The sequence below is a fragment of the Loxodonta africana genome, chromosome 8 (genome assembly GCF_030014295.1).
Source record: "Loxodonta africana isolate mLoxAfr1 chromosome 8, mLoxAfr1.hap2, whole genome shotgun sequence".
NCBI classification, from domain to species: Eukaryota; Metazoa; Chordata; class Mammalia; order Proboscidea; family Elephantidae; genus Loxodonta; species Loxodonta africana.
Genome location: NC_087349.1, coordinates 77,191,737 through 77,219,033, shown reverse-complemented (window position 1 = coordinate 77,219,033; position 27,297 = coordinate 77,191,737). Strand labels below are relative to the sequence as shown.

The 27,297-nt window shown below is 37.3% G+C and overlaps 1 protein-coding gene across 2 annotated transcripts in view; it reads right to left on the bottom strand.

Moving 5' to 3' along the window:
- Positions 1–27,297, bottom strand: part of BZW2 (basic leucine zipper and W2 domains 2) — a 93,233-nt gene that overhangs the window by 5,559 nt on the left and 60,377 nt on the right. The window contains exons 8-12 of one of the 2 annotated variants that reach the window (XM_003407095.4): positions 26,019–26,189; positions 23,952–24,098; positions 22,561–22,699; positions 12,594–12,716; positions 4,872–5,333 (exon numbers count right to left, since the gene is read on the bottom strand). In XM_003407095.4, the coding sequence (XP_003407143.1) occupies positions 5,305–5,333; positions 12,594–12,716; positions 22,561–22,699; positions 23,952–24,098; positions 26,019–26,189 (609 nt within the window). In that variant the 3' untranslated portion in view covers positions 4,872–5,304. Of the gene's footprint in view, positions 1–4,871; positions 5,334–12,593; positions 12,717–22,560; positions 22,700–23,951; positions 24,099–26,018; positions 26,190–27,297 lie in introns of those variants that run through there. The other variant, XM_064290031.1, reaches the window with a different exon arrangement.

The window sequence follows — 27,297 nt, the reverse complement described above, 5'->3', positions numbered from 1 at the left end:
CTTTGAGTAATCTTGATGCATACTGAGTTTTGAATATCAGTGATCTAGCCCAATTATATTTTACCTTTCTTAGGTCACAGAACACTCTTAGAATTGATGGAAACAGAAACTAGCATATAACCTTCATGGTTCACAATACTAGTTTAAAGACTAGTCTTGTTCAATTCCCTTCTTTTACAAATAAGCATATACCGAGAGTTAAATGACTTGCCAATTAAATAGCTAGTAAATGCAGAGTGGTACCTCCAAGTTCAAGCAACCAATTCCAACTTCATCTCTCTCTACTCCTGCTTACACAGCAGCAAAAGCAATACGAAACACGGGAGGGAGTACAAACTTTTGAAACCACAGTTATCTATGGTTTCATGTAAAAGAAAGAAAAAATCTCTCCTGCTTACATAAATGTGATTACTCTCTCAGAGAAGGCAGGGATGGTTTTCTGTTTTGTAAATGCAACTTGAGGAAAAGTATGTGTTCCAAAATTTATCCTGAAAAATAGATATGTGCCTACAAATTATTCTTTGTGCCAAAAGAAAGTAGTGCAACATTTTTACTTATCGAAAAATAATGTTCTCATATTTCTTTTGGTCTGACTGAAAGAGCTGGGTAATATTGTTGGTAGATCCATTGTGTCTACTTAAGCACATACCAGAAAGGAACTAAACACAAAGAACAACAACAAAAAAAAAAGTTGAGTAAAAGAAGGCATAAATTAATTAATATCATACGTATATTTTTAAAACACGGGCAAAACAAAACTATGCTGTTAGAACTCAGAAGAGTGATTTTGCTTGAGGTTGAGGTTGCAGGGGGCATTAGGTGGCTTCTGGGACACTGCTAATGATTTGTTTCTTCATTTGACTGCTGGTTACACAGGTGTGCTCGGTTCCTATTCATCAAGCCATAAACATATATATTTCTCTACGTTACACGTCAAAAATAGTCAACACACACACACACACAAAACCATGGTGTAGAGATTTCTAAATATGCAAAAACTACCTCTAACAAGGAGTTTTTCTTAGAAGCACATTACTCCCATCTTTTCCACAAGCAAACGGTGATGGCAATACGTGGGCCTCTCCCAAAAGGGAACTTGAAGCCTATCATTTCTCAACGTGCACAGAGCAGAAACGTAATTGGTGCCATTAGCTTGTAGAAGGTAAGGTCAGAGGCACTGAACCAACCTGAGGTAAGGAGATATTTTGGAAATGTGACACATTGGTTCAAATTAAATGATTCTATAGCCATGTGGGGACATGATACGTTTCCTCGCTGCTGTTTTTTTTACTTTAAGGTGAAAGATTTTTTATTTTGTCCCTCCTCATCCCATTTTACAAATTGGAACTGCTGAGTTCTAGAAGTCCCCAAATTTCACATTTTCAGAGGTTAACAGATGATTTTTTCATTCCCTATGAAATATTTCCTTAAATTATGCCCCAAATAGGACTAAAATGCATTCAAACGCATAAATGCAAACTCAGAAAAATAGATCTCATTGTGTTGAAAATATTCCAACTTTTTGACCCAAATTCCATTCTTATTTTTCTTCTCAATAACCACAGATGAACATAAAGATTTATGTAAAAAAAAATGTTTTAAATGGTTATTTTTAAAAGCAAAAGTTATAAAGTGCCTTACGCCCAATAATAGAGGAATAATTAAATATATTATGCTCCATCCATACCAAAAATACTAAACCAAAAATCATGTTTTTGAAAGAAAAGTTACTGATATGGGGAAATGTTATTGATAGCATTAAATAAAGAGCAGGAAATAAAACTACTATAGAGTGGATTCAATTTTTTAAAAGAATTAAGACTGTATTTGTAAAGATATAAAAACATTGGAGAGGTACCTCTCTCTGTGGCAGACTATTGTGTAATGTTTAGTTTCTTCCAATATTTTCCAATATGCATTATATATATCTTAATTATAAATATAATGTATGTCTTTTCTAAAGAAATTGAAATGCATAGAAACACTAAAAAGATTCTCCTTCCCTTTTCCTTTTCCCACCTCTGCCAAAGAAGTCAAGGAAGAACACTTTCAAAGCTAAAACCCTGGGCCTGATTGGGACTTCTGGCTGGGGTCTGAGTCCAATTCTTTCTTGTCCTAAGCAACTCCATCTTGGATTTCTAAATGTAAGCCTGTGTCATACAATGCAGCTTGTCATTTTTGCAAAGCCTTCCACTGTACCCTGACCTACCTAGATAGCTGTGGTTTTCCTGCTAGAGGAAGCATTTGTGGTTAGAAATGGCTGATGTTAAAAGAAGAGATAATTCAAGACCTCTGCAGGTGTTAGAAGTGTTAAACATGTGGCCTATCTACTATGCCAGTTTTCAGAAAAAGCTCCTTTGCCCCCCTGCCCCTTAAAAATTATGATTAGAATAAACTAAAGGTACAAAGGAGCCCTGATGTAGCAGTGATTAAGAACTCAGCTGCTAACCCAAAGGTCGGCAGTTCAAGTCCACCAACTGCTCCTTGGCAATCCTATGGGACAGTTCTACTCTGTCTGTTAGGGTCGCTATGAGTCCAAATCAAGTCCCTAGCAACGGGTTTCAGGTTAATGTTACAGAGATATGGCTTTTCTGTACCAAAACCTTTTTCTCTCCTTAAGCATTTCCATTTATAATCACCCTAGAATATTTTTGTTTTATATTTAACAGAATCCTCCATCTTAATGCTAAAGTAACTCAATTTAATGTGGACTACGGATGTCTAGATGCCAGAAAACCTGGTTTTAGTGGTCAGCCAGAATCCTGTTACCTAGAGCCATCCTTGCAAAAGATGTCAATGCCTGCCAGGAGAGTCACCTGACCCGCTGCCACAGACAGCTTTGTAAATGTTAACAAATCAAAATTATTTCAGCTGTATCTTGCTGTTTGCAGTTTTTTCTTTACAAGTCTTTATATTACTGTAACCACCCCCAGCCCCCGAGAACACCTTGTTGGATTTTTCCCAGAGCCGTGTCTTCCTGTTTTGCAGAGTGCTTTCTATGCCATAATAATACTTGGTTTTGAAACCTAAACAGACACCTGGTGCTTCCACTACAAATATTATTCCTTTTCTATGTATTTATAAAGGTATTTGCATATACACACATAGCTTTTTTAATGGAAAAATGAATACTTTTTAACTTCCCCCATCTCTGCTTCTCACTTGCTTGTTTAACTTTTATATCTCAAGAGGTTAACTCAAGACACACCCTACAGTAATCCTGCTTCATTAACATAACAAAGACAACTCATTCCCAAGTGAGATTATAACCACTGGCATAAAGGTTAGGATTTACAATACATATTTTGGGGGGCATAAATCAATCCCTAACACTAGTTTTATCACTAACGCACTGATCATTGCACATATATCTTAGGGCACACTTGTGAAATGATTTCAGGAAATTGAAGTGCTGAATCAATGATATGAGTCTTTTAAATGTTGATAATTATTGTCGTATTTTAACTCCAAAAGGCTATGTAAGAATCTGTTTTTCCACATCAACATTGATGATTAGTTTTAATTTTTTCCTCCCCAATACTACAATTACAGAGTAGAAAATAAATTTTCTAGATATTTATTCAATAGAAGTGCTAGTTTTAAAAATACTTCTCCTTGAACTGCAGAAATTTACATCCTATATTATAAATGATTATAAATAATTCATAAGGAATTGAGATAAAATACAGAAAAAAAATATTGGTGTGAGATTCTGAAGATAGTACTTCTATTTCCAAGTTGGTCACTGTCATGGATTGAATTGTGTCCCCCCAAAAATATGTGTCAACTTGGTTAGGCTATGATTCCCAGTATTGTGTGGTTATCCTCCATTTTGTGATTGTAATTTTATGTTAAAGAGGATTAGGATGGGATTGTAATACCCTTACCCTGGTCACATCCCTGATACAATGTAGAGGGAGTTTCCCTGGGGTATGGCCTGCACCACCTTTTATCTCTCAAGAGATAAAAAGGAAACGGAAGGAGCAGAGAGGGGGGAACTCATACCACTGAGAAAGCAGTGCTGGGAGCAGAGTGATTCTTTTGAACACGGGGTCCCTCAGAGAGAAACTCCTAATTCAGGGGAAGATTGATGAGAAGGCCGACAGAGAAAGCCTTCCCCTGGAGCTGATGCCCTGAGTTTGGACTTTTAGCCTTCTTTACTGTGAAGAAATAAACTTCTTTGTTAAAGCCATCCACTTGTAGTATTTCTGTCATAGCAGCACCAGATGACTAAGACAGTCACCAACTCTAAGACCTTGCACATGTCTCTGCTTTTCTAGGTCTGTTTCATTACCGTAGAAGTGTGACACTAAGTAAAAAATCTTCTAGGACAGGCTTCTTCAAACTTTTTACTCATGATTCCCTAAAATAAAGCCAAAGTCCTGTTACATACTCTAAATTTGAGATAGACATTTTTAAAATCATGAATTGAATGCAATTTTCAATTTTATCTTTAAATATCTATTTGTCAAAATATTAGAGATTCAGATTTAACTTCTTCAATTTATAGAATATGCTCGCTATGTATCCTAATTGGCAAAGTCAACACTTACCAAATTAGTTGGCCAAATTAGTTTTTCAATTAGTATTTTTCATTTTTAAATTCAATATTTTGGATGGAATAAAGGCCGACTTTCATGTTGGCTATGTAAGAAGCGGAGACCTGGTGGTGCAGTGGTTAAGTGTTTGGCTACTAACCAAAAGGTCAGCAGTTTAAATCCAAAGTGGCTCCTTGGAAACCCTGTGGGGCAGCTCTGTTTTGTCCTACATGGCCTCTGAGTCAGAAATGACTCAAAGGCAATGGGTTTGGTTTAGTTTATGTAAGAACTCATACAGCGTAAAGAAATAAAAACTCCAAGAATATAAGCCCAGATGTTTAAAAAGCCATTTATTTAAAAAAAACTGGTTTTTCAAATCACATATACGAGCAGATACACACTACCAAAGTGGCCCTGTAACAGACACCAGTGGGGCGTTCACCACACAGTACCTGAAAAATACAGCTAAAAAAAGGAGTCTGTTAAGTATTTAATCTCCGATTCCTACTTGACTCCTTGTTGAATGGCTTTAAGTTAGCAGATAGTGAGTGAGAGGTAGAGTCCCAAGTATAGTATCTGATGCCTCAGGGCTCCATTTAAAAACAAAACAAAAACAAAACCAATTTCCCCCTTTGCACAAGGGAAGCCTAGCCTATTTTTTTTTTTCTTTGTTAACACAGAAGCCAAGTTTCTCTTCCCAAATGGTTCAGCACTCCCAATCAAAAAGTGTTGTGTGTCAACTTAGGCATTGTGCTTTGCTGAGCATCTAATTCTCTTCGCCTTCCGATTCAGATTCTAGGAGAGAAGAGTAAAGTATTTATTCCCGGGAGGTTTGTAAATGAGGTCATGAAAGAGTTTCTAATAATAATTTAAAGAACGTCCTTCTCCCTCCTCAAAGGAAACTTTTACCCTAGGCATCAATTTACTAGATAAGACAGAGATATCAGAGCAGACAGTAAACTTTTGTTCTTTTTTGCCTTTAAATAAACTTTGCCTTTCTATAGGGTCGCTATAAGCCAGAATCGACTCGACGGCACTGGGTTTGGTTTGGGTTTTGGTTTCTAAAAATGTACATAAGTATTATTTAAAATATAAATTATTCTTTTAGATCCCCATGTGTCTGTCAGTTTGTCGTACTGTGGGGCCCTCTGTGTTGCTGTGATGCTGAAAGCTATGCCACCAGTATACAAATACCAGCAGGGTCACCCATGGCAGATAGGTTTCAGCTGAGCTTGCGGACTCAGACAGACTAGGGAGAAGGACCTGGCAGTCTACTGAAAAGAATTATCCAGTGAAAACCTTATGAATAGCACCAGAACACTGTCTGGTATAGTGCCAGAAGATGAGGCCCCCAGGTTGGTAGGCACTCAAAATACGGCTGGGGAAGAGCTGCCTCCTCAAAGTAGTGTCGACCTTAATGATGTGGATGGAGTCAAGCTTTTGGGATGTTCTTTTGCTGATGTGGCACAACTCAAAATGAGAAGAAACAGCTTCAAACATCCATCGATAATCGGAACCTAGAATGTACAAAGTATGAATCTAGGAAAATTGGAAATTGTCAAAAATGAAATGGAACATTGGTATCCTAGGCATTGGTGAGCTGAAATGGACTGGTACTGGTCACTTTGAATCGGACAATCATATGGTCTACTATGCCAGGAATGACAACTTGAAGAGGAATGGCATTGCATTCATCATCAAAAAGGACATTTCAAGATCTGTCCTGAAGTACAACACTGTCAGTGATAGGATAATATCCATAACACCTACAAGGAAGACCAGTTAATACGACTATTACTCAACTTTATGCACCAACACTAACGCCAAAGTTGAAGAAATTGAAGATTTTTACCAACTTCTGCAGTCTGAAATTGATCAAACATGCAATCAGGATGCACTGATAATTACCGGTGATTGGAATGCGATGAAGTTCGAAACAAAGATCGGTAGTTGGAAAATATCATCTTGGTGACAGAAATGATGTCGGAGATTGCATGATTGAATCTTGCAAGACCAATGATTTCTTCACTGCAAATACCTTTTTTCACCAACATAAACGGCAACTATACACATGGACCTCACGAGATGGCATACACAGGAATCAAATCGCCTACATTTGTGGAAAGAGACAATGGAAAATCTCACTATCATCAGTCAGAACAAGGCCAGGGGCCGACTGCGGAACAGACCATCAATTACTCATATGCAAGTTCAAGATGAAGCTGAAGAAAATTGAAACAAGTTCACAAGAGCCAAAGTACAACCTCGAGTATATCCCACCTGAATTTAGAGACCATCTCAAGAATAGATTTAACATGTTGAACACTAATGACCGAAGACTGGGTGAGTTGTGGAATGACATCAAGAACATCATACATGAAGCAAACAAGAGGTCATTGAAAAGACAGGAGAGAAAGAGAAAACCTGACTGGATGTCAGAAGAGACTCTGAAACTTGCTCTTGAATATTCAGTAGCTCAAAACCCAAAAAATCGAAACCCAGTGCTGTCGGGTCGAACCCGACTGATAGCAACCATATAGGGCAGAGTAGAACTGCCCCATAGTTTCCAAGGAGCACCTGGTGGATTCGAACTGCCTACCCTTTGGTTAGCAGCCGTAGCACTTAACCACTACGCCACTAGGGTTTCCTCAGTAGCTCAAGCAAAAAGAAAACATGATAAAGTTAAAGAGCTGAACAGAAGATTTCAAAGGGTGGCTCAAGAAGACAAAGTAAAGTCTTCTGACGACACGTGCAAAGACCTGGAGATAGAAAACCAAAAGAGAAGAACACGCTCAGCATTTCTCAAGCTGACAGAACTGAAGAAAAAATTCAAGCCTCGAGTTGCAATACTGAAGGATTCTAAAGGGGAAATATTAAACAATGCAGGAAGCATCAAAAGAAGATGGAAGGACTACACAGAGTCACTGTACCAAAAAGAACTGGTCGACGTTTGACCATTTCAGGAGGCAACATATGACCAGGAACCAATGGTACTGAAGGAAGAAGTCCAAGCTGCCACTGAAGGCATGGGCAAAAAAACAAAGCTCCAGGAATAGACGGAATACCAATTGAGATGTTTCAACAAATGGATGCAGCACTTGAAATGCTCACTTGTCCATGCCAAGAAATTTGGAAGACAGCTACCTGGCCAACTGATTGGAAGAGAACAATATTTATGCCTATTCTCAAGAAAGGTGATCCAACCGAATGCAGATATTATGGAATAATATCATGACTATCACATGAAAGCAAAATTTTGCTAAAGATCATTCAAAAGTGGCTTCAGCAATATATCGACAGGGAACTGCCAGAAATTCAAGCTGGATTTAAAAGAGGACATGGAGCCAGGGTTATCATTGCTGATGTCAGATGGATATTGGCTGAAAGCAGAGAATACCAGAAAGATGTTTACCTGTGTTTTATTGACTATGATAAGGCATTTGACTGTGTGGATCACAACAAATTACGGATACCATTGTGGAGAATGGTATTTCTGGAACACTTAATTGTGCTCATGAGGAACCTGTACATGGATCAAGCAGCAGTCGTTCAAACAGAACAAGGGGATACTACACAGTTTAAAGTTAGGAAAGGTGTGCATCAGGCTTGTATCCTTTCACCATACCTATTCAGTCCGTATGCTGAGCAAATAATCCAAGAAGGTGAACTATATGAAGAAGAATGGTGCATCAGGATTGGAGGAAGATTCATTAACAACCTGTGTTATGCAGATGACACAACTTTGCTTGCTGGAAATGAAGAGGACTTGAAGCACTTACTGATGAAGATCAAAGACCACAGCCTTCAGTATAGATTCCACCACAACATAAAGAAAACAAAAACCCTCACCACTGGACCAATAAGCAACATCATGATAAAAGGAGAAAAGACTGAGGTTCTCAAGGATTTCATTTTACTTAGATCCAAAGTGGAAGCACCAATGGAAGCAGCAGCCAAGAAAGCAGACGACGCACTGCATTGGGCAAATCTGCTGCAAGAGTTCTCTTTAAAGTGTTAAAAAGCAAGGATGTCACTGTGAATATTACGGTGTGCCTGACCCAAGCCATGGTGTTTTCTATCACCTCATATGCATTTGAAAGGTGGACGATGAATAAGGAAGACTGAAGAAGAATTTACACCTTTGAATTGTGGTGCAGGACAAGAATACCGAATATACCATGGACTGCCAAAACAACAAAAAAATCTGTCTTGGAGGAAGTACAACCAGAATGCTCCCTGGAAGCAAGGATGGCGAGACTGTGTCTCACATACTTTGGACATGTTGTCAGGAGGGATCAGTCCCTGGAGAAGGACATCATGCTTGATAGAGGGTCAGTGAAAAAGAGGAAAACCCTCAACAAGATGGACTGACACAATGGCTGAAACAACGGGTGCAAGCACAGTAACAATTGTGAGGATTGCGCAGGACGGGGCAGTGTTTTGTTCTGTTGTGCACAGGGTCACTACGAGTTGCGACTGACTCAGTGGCACCTAACAACCACAACATTTTTTTGGAGGACCTAAAATGAACTCTTAATTCTTGGTTGGAATCATTTTCATCCATTATTATGTTTCTACCTTGTGGTTCCATTTTATTATCAGTCAACTGGTAAGTGGTACTATAAAAGACTACATAATCCTATAATACACGAATAAGTCAAATGCATTTTTCATTCCCTTCACGTTTGTTGATTATGTCTTCCTCTTTGTCCTCAATAAGGGTAAATAAGATTTTTTTTAACCACGTAGAAATTTTTATTGTCTTGATTTCAGAAGGTGGTGGGTGGAGGTGGCTAAATTATAGGCAAAATGTTTGACACAGAAGTTGCTATTAGGTGCCATCCAGTTGATTCTGACACAGAGTGATAGTATGTAAAAACACAGAACAAAATGCTGCCTGGTCCTGCACCATCCTCACAATCGTCATCATCATTCAGCCCCTCGTAGCAGCTGCTCTGTCAGTCCATCTCACTGAGGGTCTTCCTCTCTTTCAGAGACCCTCTACCAAGCATGATATCCTTCTCTAGACACTGGTCCCACCTGATAACGTGGTCAAAGCACATGAAGCGAAGTTTCACCATCCTCGCTTCTAATAAGCATTCTGGCTGTACTTCTTCCAAGACAGACTTGTTTATTCTTCCGGCAGTGCATGACATATTCGATATTCTTTGCCAGCACCATAATTCAAAGGTATCAATTCTTCTTCAGTCTTCCTTATTCATTGTACAACTTTCACATGCATATGAAGTGACTGAAAATACCATATCTTGGGTCAGGCACACCTTAGTCCTCAAATGACATCTTTGCATTTTAACACTCTAAAGAGGTCTTCTACAGCATATGCGTCTAATGCAACATGTCCTTTGATTTCTTGACTGCTGCTTCCATGGGCGTTGATTGTGTATCCAAGTAAAATGAAATCTTTGACAACTTCAATCTTTTCTCTGTTTATCATGATGTTGCTATTGGTCCAGTTGTGAGGACTTTTGTTTTCTTTATGTTGAAGCATAATCCACACTGAAGGTTATAGTCTTTGGTCTTCATCCGTAAGTACTTCAAGTCCTCTTTGCTTTCAGCATGCAAGGTTGTGTCATCTGCATATTGAAGGTTGCTAATGAGCCTTCCTCCAATGTGGATGCCTTGTTCTTCTTCATCTCATTCACCTTCTCAGATTTTTTGCTCAGCATACAGATTGAATAAGTACGGTGAAAGGATACAACCCTGACACACACCTTTTCTGACTTTAAACCGTGCAGTATCCCCTTGTTCTGTTCAAAGGACCGCCTCTTGGTCTCTGTACAGGTTCCTCATAAGCAAATTAAGTGTTCTGGGATTCTTTGAAATGTTATCCGTAATTTGTTATGACCCACACAGCTGAATGCCTTTGTGTAGTCAATAAAACACAGGTAAAAATCTTTCTGGTATTCTGTGCTTTCAGCCAAGATCCATCTGACATCAGCGATGATATCCCCCATTCCATGTCCTCTTCTGAATCCGGCTTGAATTTCTGGCTTCCCTGTTGATGTACTGCTGCAGCTATTTTTGAATGATCTTCAGCAAAATGTTACTTGTGTATGATATTAATGATATTGTTTGATAATTTCCATATTGTTTGATCATCTTTCTTTGGAATGGGCACAAATATAGATCTAATCCAGTCAGCTGGCCAGGTAGCTGTCTTTCAAATTTCTTGGCATAGACAAGTGAGCACCTCCAGTGCTGCATCTGTTTGCTGAAACATCTTAATTGGTATTTTGTCAATTCTTGAAGCCTTGTTTTTTGCCAATGTCTTCAGTGCAGCTTGGACTTCTTTCTTCAGTATCATTGGTTCTTGATCATATGCTAGTTCCTGGAATGGCTGAACATCAAACGTTTTCCTTTGGTACAGTGACTGTGTATTCCTTTCATCTTCTTTTGATGTTTCCTGTGCTGTTCAACATTTTGCCCATAGAATCTTTCAATACAACAACTCGAGGCATGATTTTTTTCTTCAGTTCTTTGGGATTAAAAAATGCTGAGTGTGTTCTTTTCTTTTGGTTTTCTAACTCCAGGTATTTGCATATTTCATTATAATACTTTACTTTGTCTTCTCAAGCTACCCTCTGAAATCTCTGTTCAGCTCTTTTACGTCATCATGTCTTCCATTTGCTTTAGCTGCTCTATGTTCAAGTGCAAGTTTAGAATCTCTTCTGACACCCATTTTGGTCTTTTCTTTCTTTCCTGTCTTTTTAACGACCTTTAGCTTTCTTCATGTATGATGTCATCCCACAACTCATCTAGTCTTCAGTCATTAGTGTTCAATGCATCAAATCTATTCTTGAGATGGTCTCTAAGTTCAGTTGGGATATGCTTAAGGTTGTATTTTGGCTCTCATGGAGTTGTTATAATTTTCTTCAGCTTCAACTTGAACTTGAATATAAGCAATTGATGGTCTATTCTGCAGTCGTCTTCTGGCCTTGTTCTGTCTGATGATACTGGTCTTCTCCTTTGGCTCTTTCCACAGATGTAGTTGATTTGGTCCCTGTGTGTTTCATCAGGTGAAGTGCACATGTATAGCTGCTGTTTATATTGTTTAAAAAAGTTATTTGCAGTGAAGAAGTCATTGGTCTTGCAAAATTCTATCATGTGCTCTCCAGCATTGTCTCTATTAAGTCCATATTTTCCAACTACTAATCCTTCTTTGTTGTTTCCAACTTTTGCATTCCAATCACCAATAATTATCAATGCATCCTAATTGCACGTTTGATCAATTTTAGACTGCAGAAATTGGTAAAAATCTTCAATTTCTTCATCTTTGGCTTTAGTGTTTGGTGCATAAATTTGAATAACAATTCTATTAACTGGTCTTCCTTGTAGGCGTATGGATATTATCCTATCACTGACAGTGTTGTACTTTAGGATAAATCTTCAAATGTTATTTTTGACAAAGAATGTTACACCATTCCTTTCCATTTTAGCTCATTAGTGCCTAGGATATCGATCTTTATCCATTTCATTTTTGACAGCTTCTGATTTTCTAGATTCATATTTCATACATTACAAATCCCCATTATTAATGGATGTTTGTAGCCATTTCTTGTCAGTTTGAGTCATGCCACATCAGGAAATGAAGGTCCTAAAAGCTTGCTTGACTCCATCTAGGTCATGAAGGTTGACTCTTCTTTGAGGAGGCAGCTCTTACTCAGTTGTATTTTGAGTGACTTCCAACTTAAGGGGCTCATCTTCTGGCACTATTATCAGACAATGTTCTGCCGCTATTCGTAAAGTTTTCACTGACCAATTTTTTTCAGAATTAGACCACGAGATCCTTCTTCCTAGTCTTCCTTAGCCTGGAAGCTCTGCTGAAACCTGTCCACCATGGGTGACCCTGCTGGTATTGAAATACTGATAGCATAGCTTCCAGCATCACAGCAACACGCAAGCCACCACACGACGACAAACCAACAGACAAGCTGTGCTGACAGAGAAGACCCCTCAAAATTCTTATCTGAAACAGGTAGCATAATAAGAAATTTTTTGCTAAATGACTATCAAAATTGTTATATGGAATCATACCTTCCTCTGCGTTTTGTAACCATTCAACGAATTTCTTCATCTGGTCAAGAAAAACACTTTTGCCTTTGGCAACATGTGCTTCTTTGTACCATTTTAATATCGCTTCTTCACTCAGGACATCAGCTGCATCAGATAAAAGATTTCAAAGTTAATACATAGTTGCTATATTTTAAGACAGCTTCATGTCTCCTAGTTTATAAGAAAACATTCTCTTTTAACATGAAAAGTGCTAATACAAAAGAAATGCATATCTGAAATATCAGAAAACAGGAACAATTGTCATTTCCATGTAGCACAGTGCAATATTTTAATGACTAGCTTAGTACATGCTTTTGGTGATGATGATGATATAAATCTCATCAAGCACCATATCATGCAAGCCTTGAAGTCACAACTGGGACTTGGAAATCTCTTACACTGCTAGTTTGCTGATAAGAAATAGAATTATTTTGTAATTTTGCAAATGAGTCAGCGATCACAGCATTTCAGAACACTCTGTGTCTTGCCAAGTTCAACCACATCTTGATTAAACAGAATCCTCAAATGACTGGCCTTTTAAGGGGACTTTTTTTTTTTTTAAGGAGAAAAAGCATATAAAAAAAAGCTGATAGTTAGGATGCAATAATGATATTGATAATTAGATAAAAAGATAGCTTCCTGGGTGTGCTGTGGGATCAATACACATACAACCAAAAGTTCTACGTGCCTTTCTACTGGATACACCACAGCATAATATCCTAAATCAAAAGTGAAATGTTTTCCTTGTACTATATTAAGAGAAAAACTTAGATGTATTGTATTTTCTACAGGTTTTTAACAAAAAAGTATTAACTAATACCTCAAGGTCTAAATTCCACAAATGTTTCTAGATAACTTCAAGTTACTATTTAGAATTTTTATTGTTATGAATAGGAAGGGAAATATGAAAACAACAGTTGACATACTCTGCCAGTGTTCTAATGGGTTGTCTTTTGGGATTTGGGAGCAGGAAATGAGATGGCAAACTGATAAAAATAATTTATTATTGTCCCCAGTGCCTGCCCAATCCATTACAAATGCTGGTAAATCCATGGGATGCTGATAAATCACTCTAATGACGTATTTGCAGTTAAAATATAATTCTGACTTATGAAAATGAGAGAAATACATAATTAAGTACTACCTTCATATAAAAATAACCACTGACATTTTCATAACAAAAAGCTTAAGTTTTCTTTTCTTTCTTTTGTAAAAATTAATCATCGGTTGTTGGAAAAAGCTCCTGTACTAAACTGAACAGACTGAATTGCCAAAAAATGGATATGATTGATTTTAGAAAATATGAGAAGTTTTTATGTTTGTTTAATTTTTCTCATTAAGTACATTGCATTTTGCAAAGGAAGGAAGAGACCTGGGTTTGTTTATAAGGACTGGACAGTAAAGTTGTAATCAGGACTCCTTTAGGGTTACTCTTAACTTCCAGTCTTTCAGCTTCTTCTCTTTTCAGTTCCTTACTCTGCACTCCTAGTGATGAGAGAACTTACCACACACTTGCTATCCCTGCCCACCTTTCACACAGGAGGTGGGAGCAGGTAGTTTACAGCCTGTGGCAGCTCTGACACTGGAACAACCTGTTGTTGTGGAAGACTGCATCTCAGGGGTTTTTCAAGAACATGAATTAACTGAAACTTGGTTGTTAAAAGGCTGTTGAGTTTAATTTCCAAATTATCTTTTAAAAAAAATCTCAAATTTTTCTGAGTTTCCGGGTTAGAAAAAGTTGTGATTCGGATCAATAATTTCCAAATTGCTTTGATCATGCACCCCTATCAGTAAGGCAGTTCTGAGCACCTGTGCTCAACATTATTATTGTTATTATTTTAGTTTATAAATTATATGCACGCACTATTGAGCTATTATTATTGCTACAAATCAGAAAGAATTCGAACAAGCGTTAACAAAAATGTAAAGGAAAATTCTATTTTTTTTCCATACCTTAATAAATTAGGGATGATACAAATGACACTTTAGAAAGCTGCTTAAGACTGCAGTTTAGCTATACTATTTGTCTGAGATTGTCCTTCTGAAAGTCGAGCTCTCTTCTGAGTTTTATCGCCCCACAGAGGTGGAAAGAGGCCATGCAACTACTAAAATGCCTGTCAATGACTGCTTGGGAAAAGGACACTAAATGACAGGCAAAGCCTATCAAATGCATTGTCCACTGAAAATTACACGAACTGTCAGGTACTTGCAAAGCTGAGTTCTTCATAGCTAAGAACACAATTCAGTAATAACTACTCGCTGCCTTAATGAGAAGACCACATTTCTGACACTAGGAAATAAACACAGGCAGTCCCCGGGTTATGAATGAGATCCGTTCCTACGTCTGTCTTTAAGTCAAATTTGTAGGTAAGTTGGAACAAATACATACAATTCTTATTTAGTGTCAGTCAAACGTTTATCTTAGTATATAGTATATATTTTACCTTTCTATCCATATAAAACACTTAAACACTTCCAACTACATTAAAACATCTTAAACATAATAATAATAATAATACAGTAATAATAAGAGCTGAAGATGATGGACCTGGTGTTGGAGAAGATGGACCTGGTGCTGGAGAGTCAGGGTTTGATTCTGCTGCTGGAGTGGGGGGTTTACTACTAGAGTCAATTTCTTGAAGTAGGCACCAAGGGAGGTTTGCACAGAGCTTTTCTTTTTCTCAACATAAATGGCCTTGCAGCAGCTGAGGCCCTTGGTAACTGTACACTAAACTTTGGTGAATCTCTCTGTGTTAGAATCTTGCTCCTTTATGCCATCCCTGCTTCAGTGAGGTGAAAGGCTTCAGCTAACTCTTTCATCAAAAACTTTTTCAGAGTTTTTAGGTCCCAGCCTTTTTTCTTAAATGCTATCATCTGCTGCTCTGGTTCTATAAGGTCTTCACTGGTCAGTTCTTCGGCATGGGAGTCGGGAAACTCTACGACATTATTTTCACTGATGTCTAACTGCAGTTGATTGCCAATATCAACCACAGCTTGCCTGGCTTCAGGGATGTCATCAGCTGTGGACCCTTCAAAAGCATGTGTGAATTGGGGGCACAATTTGTTCCACAATCCTTTCATATTTGACTGATTCACTTTATCCCAAGAATCTGCATTATTTTTGATGGCATCATAGATGTTATAATTCCTACAGAACTCCCTTAAGCTCATCACATCATCTTGGGTAGCCCTGACTGCTTGTGAGAAGGTCTGTCGTAAATAATAGGCCTTAAAGAAGGCTATGACTCCCTGATCCCACTGGTTGACGTAACACTGTACTGTTGGGGGGTAAAAATATGACCTTTATTTTAAGGTTAAGGTGATCTAAAGTGTTTGGATGTCCGGGTGCGTTGACAAGCACAAGGAGAATCTTGAAAGGAATTTTTAGGCCAAGCAATAATGTTCAACAGCAGGGACAAAATGATTCAGGAACCAATCTTCCAAAATGGTAATTGTAACCCAAGCCTTTGCATTTGTCTTCCAAATAATGGGAAGAGATGCTTTAAAGTTACAGCGAAGTGCCCTCGGATTTAGGGAGCGATACACAAGCAAAGGCTTGAGCTTGAAATTCCCAGATGCATTAGCCCCAAGCAAGAACATTGGGCTATCCTTTGATGCCTTACGCCCTGATGCAGTTTTTTCCTCTTTAGAAACATAGGTTCTTTCAGGCATTTTTTTCCCCAAAATAAGCCAGTCTCATCGACATTAAGTATTTGGTCTGGCAAATAACCTCCTTCCGCAATAATTTTTTTCAACGCATCAGGGAAATCACTTGCCGCAGTTACACTGGTGCTCACTGCTTCCCCTTGCACTTTAATGTGATGTATATTTGCCCTCACTTTGAAATAACTGAATCAACTTACAACAAATTCTTCACCACAATCACCTTCACTTGCTGCATGTGCAGCTGTTAAATTACTGAAAAGGCTTTGAGCCTTTTCTTGCACTAAAGTAGGGCTAATAGGCATATTATACTGATATTGATTGTCTAGTCAAATTATCAATAGCGTTTCCATTTCAACAAATAAAGCACTGTGTTGCTTAGCAATAATTGCAGGCTTTCACATGCTCCATTATTCTTACTTTATCCTTTAAAATGGTTCTGATCATTGACTAATTGTAGCCTAACGCTTTTCCAATGACCAGTGCCATTTCACCTCTTTCCGATTGCTTTATCATTTCCACTTTACTTTCAATTGTGATCATTTTCCTTTTCTTTGATGCATCACCAGCACTTGCATTGGACTTACGCTTTGGAGGCATGGTTACAAAGGTAAATAAGAGAAAAATCTAAGCCAAAAACAAACTTACACACTCGACACAGCGTTAACAGCAATGACATCTGCCTTAAAATGGCAGAAGGTGTGCTCCTTCCTCCAGACAATGAACTACTGAAGCTGCTCAATGTTTTCACAAATGTCACAAAGCACTGCATTTTTGAGTTCATTATTACAAACCACTGTATTTAACTCAAGTTTGCTTTTAAGTACAAGCTGTCCATAAGTTGGATGTTCTGAACCTGGGGACTTACTGTATTTATATTCTAATACAGAGGAGACAGAAACAACTACACAAAGCAATTTATGGGGCAAATCATTAACATCAAAAGAGTTAAGAAGAAACTCAACATCTGTTTAGTGAAAAATCTTATCTAAAAAGAAACTCCTTCTTGAGGAATGAAGAACAGGGATTTTTTAAATTCCCCCCACTAAGGAAGAATTAATTAAAATTGGGAGAGCACTAAATTTTTGTTCAGATCTTCCAGAAACAACTAATGGGAATAGAGAATATATTTGCCATGTGTAAAGTTCTAATTTAAAATTTCAGTTGACAAGAGGATCAAAGAGACAAGATTGTAAAAGTGGTTTGAAATTGCAAAGCTTTATATAATTTGTATATTTAAGTGTAAAATTATGCCACTTGGAATTTAGGGAATTCAGTATTTTTTTATTAGAAATGTCACATAAAGACAGAAGACAAAAATAATTTACCCTAATTATGCTGGTAAAATAAGTTGAGAAGGGCAATTCATCTCTTTTTAGAAGACGAATAAGAAACTCCTTTTAGAAAATTTTGAATGAGGGACAGAATTTAACCTAATAAATTTCTGCTTATAAGAAAACCCATGATAAAGATACCAATAACAAAAGGTAGTTTATATCTTTCAGACCTATATCCTGAGACTATAGCATTTATCTTCAGAAAGAAAAAATATGTAATGTTTGAAAGTTACCGATGAATTTTCTATATTTCCTTACTGCTGTAGAAATATATACATATATTATACCATAAATTTAGATTCTATCACAGAAAGTGAATCTTCATTGTGATTAATCAAGTTTTTTCCTGTTACTAAAAAATATTATCTATATTCATTTTTATTGCATTGTCATTTATATAAAAGATGCAAAAATTCTTTCAATAATAGTATTCAGTTAAGTAATTGGGTTTGTTGAAGGGACATATGTAGCAATATCCTCAAATTTCTGTTATCCCTAAACTCTGGAAATAGGAGGAAGGTATATGCGTGTGCGTGCTCACCCACACATGTGAAAGAGATTAAAACGGTAAAGGGGCAATGGTTTCCATCACATTTGTTTTGTTTTTATCTTACAATCTTATCATGGTAAAATATATACAAGTAATCCCTGGTTTACAACATATTTGAGTTAAGACGAACTGCACTTACAACTATCTTTTTTGGGGGGAGTACATTTTACTATTATAATGTTGCAAACAAAAAAAAAAAATACAAATTATGGGTAACACTGCAAACAACTGGAATTCCAGAACACTTAATTGTGCTCAAATGGAACCTGTACAGAGACCAGGGGGCAGTCATTTGAACAGAACATCGGGATACAATGTGGATTAAAGTCAGGAAAGGTATGCATCAGGGTTGTATTCTTTCACCATATTTATTCAATCTGTATGCTGAGCAAATAATCTGAGAAGCTGGACTATATGAAGAAGAACTCGGCATCGGGATTGGAGGAAGACTCATTAAGAATTTATAATACGCAGATGACACAATCTTGCTTGCTGAAAAAAAAGAGGGCTTGAAGCACTTACTGATGAGGACCAAAGACCACAGCCTTTGGTATGGATTACACTTCAACATAAAGAAAACCAAAATCCTTACAACTGGATCAATAAGCAACATCACGATAAAGAGAGAAAAGATGGAAGTTGTCAAAGATTTCCTTTTACTTGGATACACAATCAATGCCCATGGAAGCAGCAGTCAAGAAATCAAATGACACATTGCATTGGGCAAATCTGTTGCAAAACACCTCTTTCAAATGTTAAAAAGCAAAGATGTCACCTTGAGGACTAAGGTGCACCTAGCCCAAGCCATGGTATTTTCAACAGCCTCCTATGCATGAGAAAGCCGGACAAAGAATAAGGAAGATGGAAAAACAATTGACCCATTTTAATTACGGTGTTGGTGAAGAATACTGAATATACCATGGACTGTCAGAAGAATGAACAAATCTGTCTTGGAAAAAGTACAGCCAGAATGCTCCACAGAAGGGAGGATAGCAAGACTTCATCTCACGTACTTTGGACGTGTTTTTAGGAGGGACCAGTCCTGGAGAAGGACATCATGCTTAGTGGAGGGTCAGTAAAAAGGAGGAAGACTCTCAATGAGATGGACTGACACAGTGGCTGCAACAATGGGCTCACACATAGCAAAAATTGTGAAGTGAGGATGGAGTAGGACTAGTCCATGTTTTGTTCTGTTGTACATAGGCTTGCTATGAGTCAGAACCAACTGAACAGCACTTAACAACAACTGACGAATGTTGCAGCACATAATTTGCCGATGTTATCATTCTCAGATATTCACTTGCAGATGTTCAAATATTGGATTTATAAAGACTCTGATAATAAAAGACAATAATAATGAAAACTAAAAAAAAAAAAAGAGGTATTCGACTTACGTCAGAGCCAACTTACGAGGGGGTCCTCAGAATGGAACCCCGTCGTAAGTCGGGGACTACCTGTATAATATAAAATTTGTCATTTTAACCATTTTTAATGTACAGTTCAGTTTAATGACATTCACAGTGTTGTACAACTATCACCACTATCTATTTCAAAAGCAGTAACTCCCCATTCCTCCCTCTCCCTAGCCCCTGGTAACCACTAATAAACTTTCGTCTTTATGCACTTGCCTATTATAGATATTTCATATAGGTGAGATCATAAAAAATGTGTCCATTTTTAAAAATCTGCTTCAAGGAGCAAAATTTTCCTGACAATAACCAAAAAGAATCTACATCATTAGATTAAAAAAAAACAAGGTATCATTTGATATTTGTAAAATTTTTATATACGCATGAAATTAATGATTAGTATAATCTTGGACATGTTACTGTAAACTTTATTTTACATGTTACTGTAGTTCATAGAATTTGTTGCTGCTGACATTCAATATCCTTTAGACCAGTGGTTTGGGACCAACAGTCACAGCGTCCCCTGGAAGCTTGTTAGAAATACAAATTCTCAGACCTTTTCCTAGGCCTGCTGAATCAGAATCTCTGAGCAATTTGTGTTTTAACAACCTCTCCAAGTGACCTCTGCACACTAAAGTTGGAAAAGGAATATATTAAAACACACTGCTCATTAAGCCTTCCTAGGCATATAAAATACAGAATGAGAACATCCAAATTCCTGTAAAAACAAATGAAACACATCTCTTAGCGCACAAGTGTTTGTAGGACAAAATAAGGTCAGGGTAAAAACCAGTATAAAGAAAAAGGAAACACAGTAATGCTCTTAATAGTGGCACGGAACAACTGTTCTTTGGGGATTCCATGTTCTCAAGAGAAAATATGTAATTATTTCTTTAAGAAAAACAGGCCATACTTATAACATTGTTGAAAATTATGAAATTTCCTACAAACTGATATTTAGTTTTAAAACTTCAGTGATATAGTTTAGGCTTCCATTTTTAAAAAAGGTTTTTTTGATTTCATTTCCAATATTTACTAAGCCAGAAAAAAACTGATGTCCATACTTCCTCTTCCCATGTTTCCTCAGGCCTGCTCATACTTGACACAGGCCTTGCTAACTCTGCATTATTTAAAACTGATTACCTAGTTAATCGATGACCTGAGAAGAGCTAATGCCTCTTCTTTTTACTTTGTGCTGCCTACTTCTTGGCTATTTTATTATTTCAGATCAGTGTTCCTTAGCATCTGGGCTGACAAATAGGAAATAAAAACTCACAGCAGCCAGTTTTACTACCTGTCAGGTGTTATAAAAAGTATAATGGGGAGGGAGGCTGGAATTAATGGTTAAAATGAGAAATTTGAAGATTATCATAGTTCATATGCCACCTAGATGCCATTACCGACAAGAAGTGATCTGTTTATTCTTTTGTAAATTAAGTACAATAATGAAATTGGGTGCTACCACAGATGAGGTTCGAACAACTGTGTCTCAAAAAAAAAGCTTTGTTAAAAAAACACTGTTTGGTTGGGTTATATACTAAATGTCAATAAGGTAAAATGTGAGTTTTGGCTACTAGCTCATTGTGGAAAAAACTGACCACCCACAATTGCCAAGCAAATGTGGAACTTGTCCCATAGGTCTCTACCAGTCTTATAAAGGGAGCCAGCTGTGGCTAATGTGGGAGGAGTGGCCATTGGCTTTCCATATTATTCTTATTCTTGGCTCCTGGGTACCATCTGAGGGTTGGCAACATACCTTTAGGTTTGGTTCTGATTGCTCATTTTAGGTATCACTTGGTGAGTCCAGTTTTAGGACATATTGCTATATCATGACCACTTCCAAGAAGACCAGATTTGGCCAGAGAAAAGCACTGACTACAGACATTCAAATGGGGTTCAGCAGCTATCAGATCCTCCCACTAATATAAAAATTGTTACTGAGTACCTTCATGCCCTGAAAAAGCAAAATACTGCACCAAAACTTGTGGGAATTACAAGAGTATTTGAAGAATCTAGGTGGCCAATTAAAATTCTTTGAGAAATGTTATTAAACATTTTTTAATTAGCTATTAATAATGTAAAATTTTATAATCCAAATGCCCAAATTTTCATCCAAAGTATATAAATTCAAAAACACATTCAAGGGACAAGGAACATTTGGAATGTTTCAGCATTTTCGTGAGTATGACTAATGTTCATGTACACGTCGGTTCGCCTGATATTATGCCTTTTATGCAATAGCTTCTAGGAAGCACTTTACAGATGTTCAAAATGTATCATTCTCTAAGTGCTCCTTTTCCCCTTCATAAAACTACATAAACATAAACCCAGGCCAGAAAATAGTTCAGGATCATTTTTATATGCTGTAGGTATAGAGACTGAGATCAGTTAAAACCATAATAGCATTCGTTTATTGAAGGCAGTGCCAGTTGTCATGGCAACACAATCCTTACAAATACAATGAAAAGACGGTAAATGTGAAAACCCAAAAATAGCCATTTCCTTGGAAAAATAGGGGAATGGCTGGAACAAACATCTAAATGCAAAGTAAAAAAGCCAATTATTTCAGTTTAAGTCAATTTCATGGTACCTGGAAGGGTCTGCGCATACTCTCTATAGGATGTTGATAACCATCATTATAAGACATAATCTCTACAATTCAAAAACAGGCTTGACTATTTTACATAATGATATTCTTTCACCATCCCTAAGAAATAGTAACCAGTTCATCACCACAGTCCTCTGGCCACTCCCACCAATGAGAAACGCTGAGGGGTCTAATCAGGATGGTGCCTGACGACATGTATTTATAGTACTTTCTGCCCCTGTCTATGTGATATGGCTGCCTCCCTAAAATTTGGGAAGATTAGCATCTTTGGAGTCCCCCATGAATGGTACCCCATATTACCCTCTACCTCACCCCTGCTTTACCTGTCAAAATGCTTCAACGAAACATAGAAACATAGTGGGGGAACAACATGGACAAATACCTTTATAAAAGAGAACCACAATCTTCTGAAAGGCTTTCATGAAATGGATGTTGTCATAACAATATTCCTGAACCTTCTGGAGGAGAATCAGCTCTGACTGACCTTGGGAGCTGAACACAGCCAAGAGGGGAGCATATTGCTAGAAAAGAAGTGAGGGGGGGTATAAAAACCATTACGTGCATGGGAGGAATCATAACATTAATCTAGACATTTGCTTATAAAACATTCACTGTTATTATGTCCAATCAAAATAAATTCTTTTTATCCTAGGATCTTAACAGATTTCTATTGTATTCACTGAAGGAAGAGACCAAATACGAGATTCTGACTATCAAAGATGATAGTTGCTGTGCCTAGGCTAATGGATATTGTGAAAATGAGGTAGAGTGAGGTTATCTGAGGTTGCTATGAGGCCTTCAGTATCTATGGAATGTGACTGTGCCATTTGATCCTTATGTCTTTGTTCTTTTGTTCCCTTTGCCGCAAAAGTTGTTCCCTTCCAGGCACTGACATATATCCATTGTTTTAAGACTTACTCAGTTCAACACTTCTCTCTCCCTAGGAGCCTTCCCTGATCAATTTAACCTGCACAGTTCAGTCACTACTCTGTTCTCATAAACACTGAGCTGTTTAACTTATATTCTACCTAGTCTTAACTTTCCAATTCAAGAGTAAATTCTGAAGGAAGGAATGATCTAAGTCTCTCACTTATCTTAATATAGTTGTACAGGCAGAAGGCAATTAATAAAAGCAAAAACATATACTACCATGCAGAAAAAAAACACACAATTTACACAATCATTTGATTTCTTCTACCACTTAGATACTTTTCAAATTCTCATGTCAGTTTTTGGTTTACTTAAAAAAAAAAAAAAAAAAAATGTTCACTAGGAATTTTTCTCATATAGAACAGAAAGAAAGCCAATAAAAAAAGACTCTACATGACTACCATATTTTACCCAAATAACCCGTGCTTTCTGTGTCTGTTTGTTGGCTGCGCCCCCTTGCCCCGTGAGGTATTTTTGTAAGCATGCTATGTGAATAGTTTTTTATAGCAACACGTAGAAGAGGATTGGCATGGCAGTGCTTGTGAGGGTGCCTCGTGGGGGGAGAGTGTGGCTGGCAAACAAAAGCAGAAGGTGTGCGTTACCTGCATAAAAAAATATGGTACTCTGTGGGTTTACTAAAAATTTTTTAAAAATAAGAACTTATCTCTACATATTTCAGAGGCTCTCATATCTGAAACATTTTGAGTAGGAGCAATTTTGAAATTAAAACAAAATTAGGAAATATATGTTTGGCCTGAGTCTTGGGGGAATTGCAGCAGGAAGCCATTTGTCATACTCTTCAGAGCTGGGGTTGGCCTGACTGCTGAGACAGGTCCTTGTTACCTTCAGGTGCTTGAGGGCTTGCTCTGCAACAAGTTCCTCCTTCTTGTTCCATTCAACAGCATTCATGATACAGGTCCACAGAAGTCCAATCACTGCTGTTTCTGGAAGATCATTCCTCTTCATTTCTTCTTTAATATAGAGCACCACCTAATAGTCATCAAAAAAGGGGTCAGAGAGTAACAAGCAGATGGAGAGTTCCTCAGTCACTGCATGGCCAGTAAAGGATTTGGAGGAGATAAATATCTGCTCAGTTCCTCCCTTCCAAGTATGAATTCTCAGATTGCAAGAAGGAGGAAAAACACAATGATTTGTTCTCAAAGCAGATTTATTTTTAGTCCAAAAATTAATAGGCTTAGTTCCGCTCAGGAACTGCTGGATAACATGGAGGGAGAAAGAACCTTTATGCAGAAACCCCTTTGAGTCCAGCAGAGTAGGGATATTTGAACAAGTTTCACTTCCTTGAGGTTTGAAAAAGGCAATAGAGCCATATAATTTTTACCTCCCTCCTTCAATTTTAAAGTCTTAGGTTTATATAAGCCCATTCTCCATAATTCATGCTTTATCACTTTGGATGATCCTCAAGCCCCATCTCAGTAAAAAGTTAATTTATAAATAAACAGCAAAGTGCAAACGGAAATTTTTCATTTGATACATATCAATTCAGCAAAACTCAGAAGGCTATTTTCCCCTTAGAATTTAAATATGCAAATTCATCCTAAAATCTGGCAGCATGGAATATTTGTCTGCTCAAGCTACATCTCTTATAGTAAATTTGTTTGGAATGCTTTTTCCCTTTGAAATAAGATTACATATAGATGTTGGATATTCATAAGTGATTAAAAATCATAATTTATCTCAATTACACCACGTTGTAAATACTACCTTTTTTTCCCTTTTTTTAGTGAAAACATATTGTTTCCTTTACTTTAGGCTTGGGTTGCTGGCTGGGAAAACCTGCAGATAAAGGCGACTTCTCTGTATCCAAAAACAACAAAATGGTTTCCACCACCCAGAAAATGTTCAAGTTCTTGCTTGTAGGAATTTATCCTTCTTGCTGACCTTAATGCCATGAGACTGTGGGACAGTTGTTCCTTTAACACCTCCATCTGCTAGACACTATCAGTCTGGTGTTCTCCAGCTTTAAACCACATGATGTGCCCCAAGGGCTCAGAGCACACGGACGGGGGAGAGGGTCACAGGCTTAGGAGTGAGTGGCAAAAGGAGAGGATTCTATAAGTCCATTTTTAGACTGCCATGTAAAAGCTTTTTTAAGTTTGGATAGGAAGTTTTCTCCAGGCATGTGTGCTAAATCAAAACAAAATAAAATAGAATACTATCATAACTCTACAAACTGATGCAGTGTTTACATGATGGGGATATACAACTATTGGGGATGGGAGCAAATAAGCTACTGGTCTAATTGGTCCTTTCTCATGAATGAATTCAAAATCATCAAATTTTGCTTCTTCAAATTAAAAAAAAGAAAACAAAAACAAAAACACTTGCACATGCATACCCAGTTGGGCTGCTAACCAAAAGGCCGGCAGTTCAAATCCACTAGGTGCTCCTTGGAAATCCTTTGGGGCAGTTCTACTCTGTCCTATAGGGTCACTATGAGTTGGAATCAACTCAATGGCAACAGGCTTATTTTATTTTTTTAAATGTATACCCAGTGATGTACAAAATACTCAGTGTTGATTTCAAACACTAGTCAAATGCTTAACCATGTTATATACTCTGCAACAAAGTAGAAGTATATAATAAAGTATTCTGATAGTGGATGGTCAAATCTATTTAAAAGATGAAATATTTTGATAATCACAGGAGCCTGGTAAAATAAGTCATTTGTGTGAAAATAATCGTTAATTTCTGGAACACTCTAGAATATAATAAAATGGAAGATTTTGAATCAACACTTTGCCACTGAGCTAATTTAAACGGTAGGAAAATGCAGATAAAGTTCATAGCAATCAATATAAAGGAAATCTCCTGAAGGGAGAGAAAACTTGTGGTACACAACCTATATGATTTTTCCCATCCTAGTGTATTGCAGTGATGTCTGCCCACCTCCTTGATAGGGCATTCCTGAGAAAGTCGCTCCTGGAGCTCCTTCTGGAGTTCCTTCCTGGTGCCCAGGGACTGCTGGACTCGGAGGAAGTCGGAAAGCTCCTTCAGACCTGCATCAGTGAAGTATTTGGCAAAATGATCCACACTCTGTCTGTTAACTGGAAAGAGTTCCTGAAAGAGAAAAAAAAACAGTCATTAGACAAACTAGACTATACAAATTTCAGCAAGCATAAAGGAAGGCATTTTCATATTAAAATATCAGCAAGCATAAAGGAAGGCACTTTCATATTAAAATAGCACTTAGAATATTTCATATTTAGAAGAAAGAACAAGGCCTTATTATCAAAAGGATAAATCTCTTGTGCCTTTTAATTCAGCATTTGTTAAGTATCCTCTAAAATTAGGTAGTTCAACAAAGAAAGAGGGGGAAAAAAGCTAAGCAACTTAGATAAACTAGACTTTGCTCATCTTTGAACCATTATTTCCTTGTTCTTTTGTTTTAATCAAGTATAGCCTAAGTAAATACAGAACTAAATTTGCTAAATCAAATGCAAATGACAAGAAAATAGCTTTGAATAATGTCTGAATTGTTTTCTTGTAAATGACAAGAACAAAATGAAATAATTAGATAATCACACTGTTTTTCCTTAATTATGAGTTAACAGACAAAAATTGGTTTAAGTAATGCTGAAATGATTTGAGATAATATTAGAAAAAACAACTGACTATCATCATCTCAAGGACCTTTATTCACATTCGGAGAAAATTCTATTATTCTAAAATAGCAGCATAGGAGCTAAAGAGAATTTTGTTATATATGTTAATAATGGTGGCTCTCAATTAAGTTTACAGCAGATGTCTAATCTAAACTCATCCTGCCAACCCTTTCATTTATTACATAACTCTCATGGAAGGAAAAAAAAGAGCAATAGACACTGACTGTTCTCATATTTTTACCTCATTTCCATCTCACCCTGCACAGCTTGGCAGAGTCTCAGTAACACTTAGTCATGTTCTAATCTTGAGTGAGTTCAATACTCAGCTAAAAATTAAGGAATTTTCTTTTTTTATTGTTAGGTGCTGTCCAGTCAGTTCGGACTCATAGCGACCCTATGTACAACAGAACGAAACACTGCCTGGTCCTGTGCCATCCTCACAATCATTGCTATGTTCGAATCCATTGTTGCAGCCACTGTGTCAATCCATCTTGTTGAGGGTCTTCCTCTTTTCCCTGCCCTCTACTAAGTACGATATCCTTCTCCGGGGTCTGGTCCCTCCT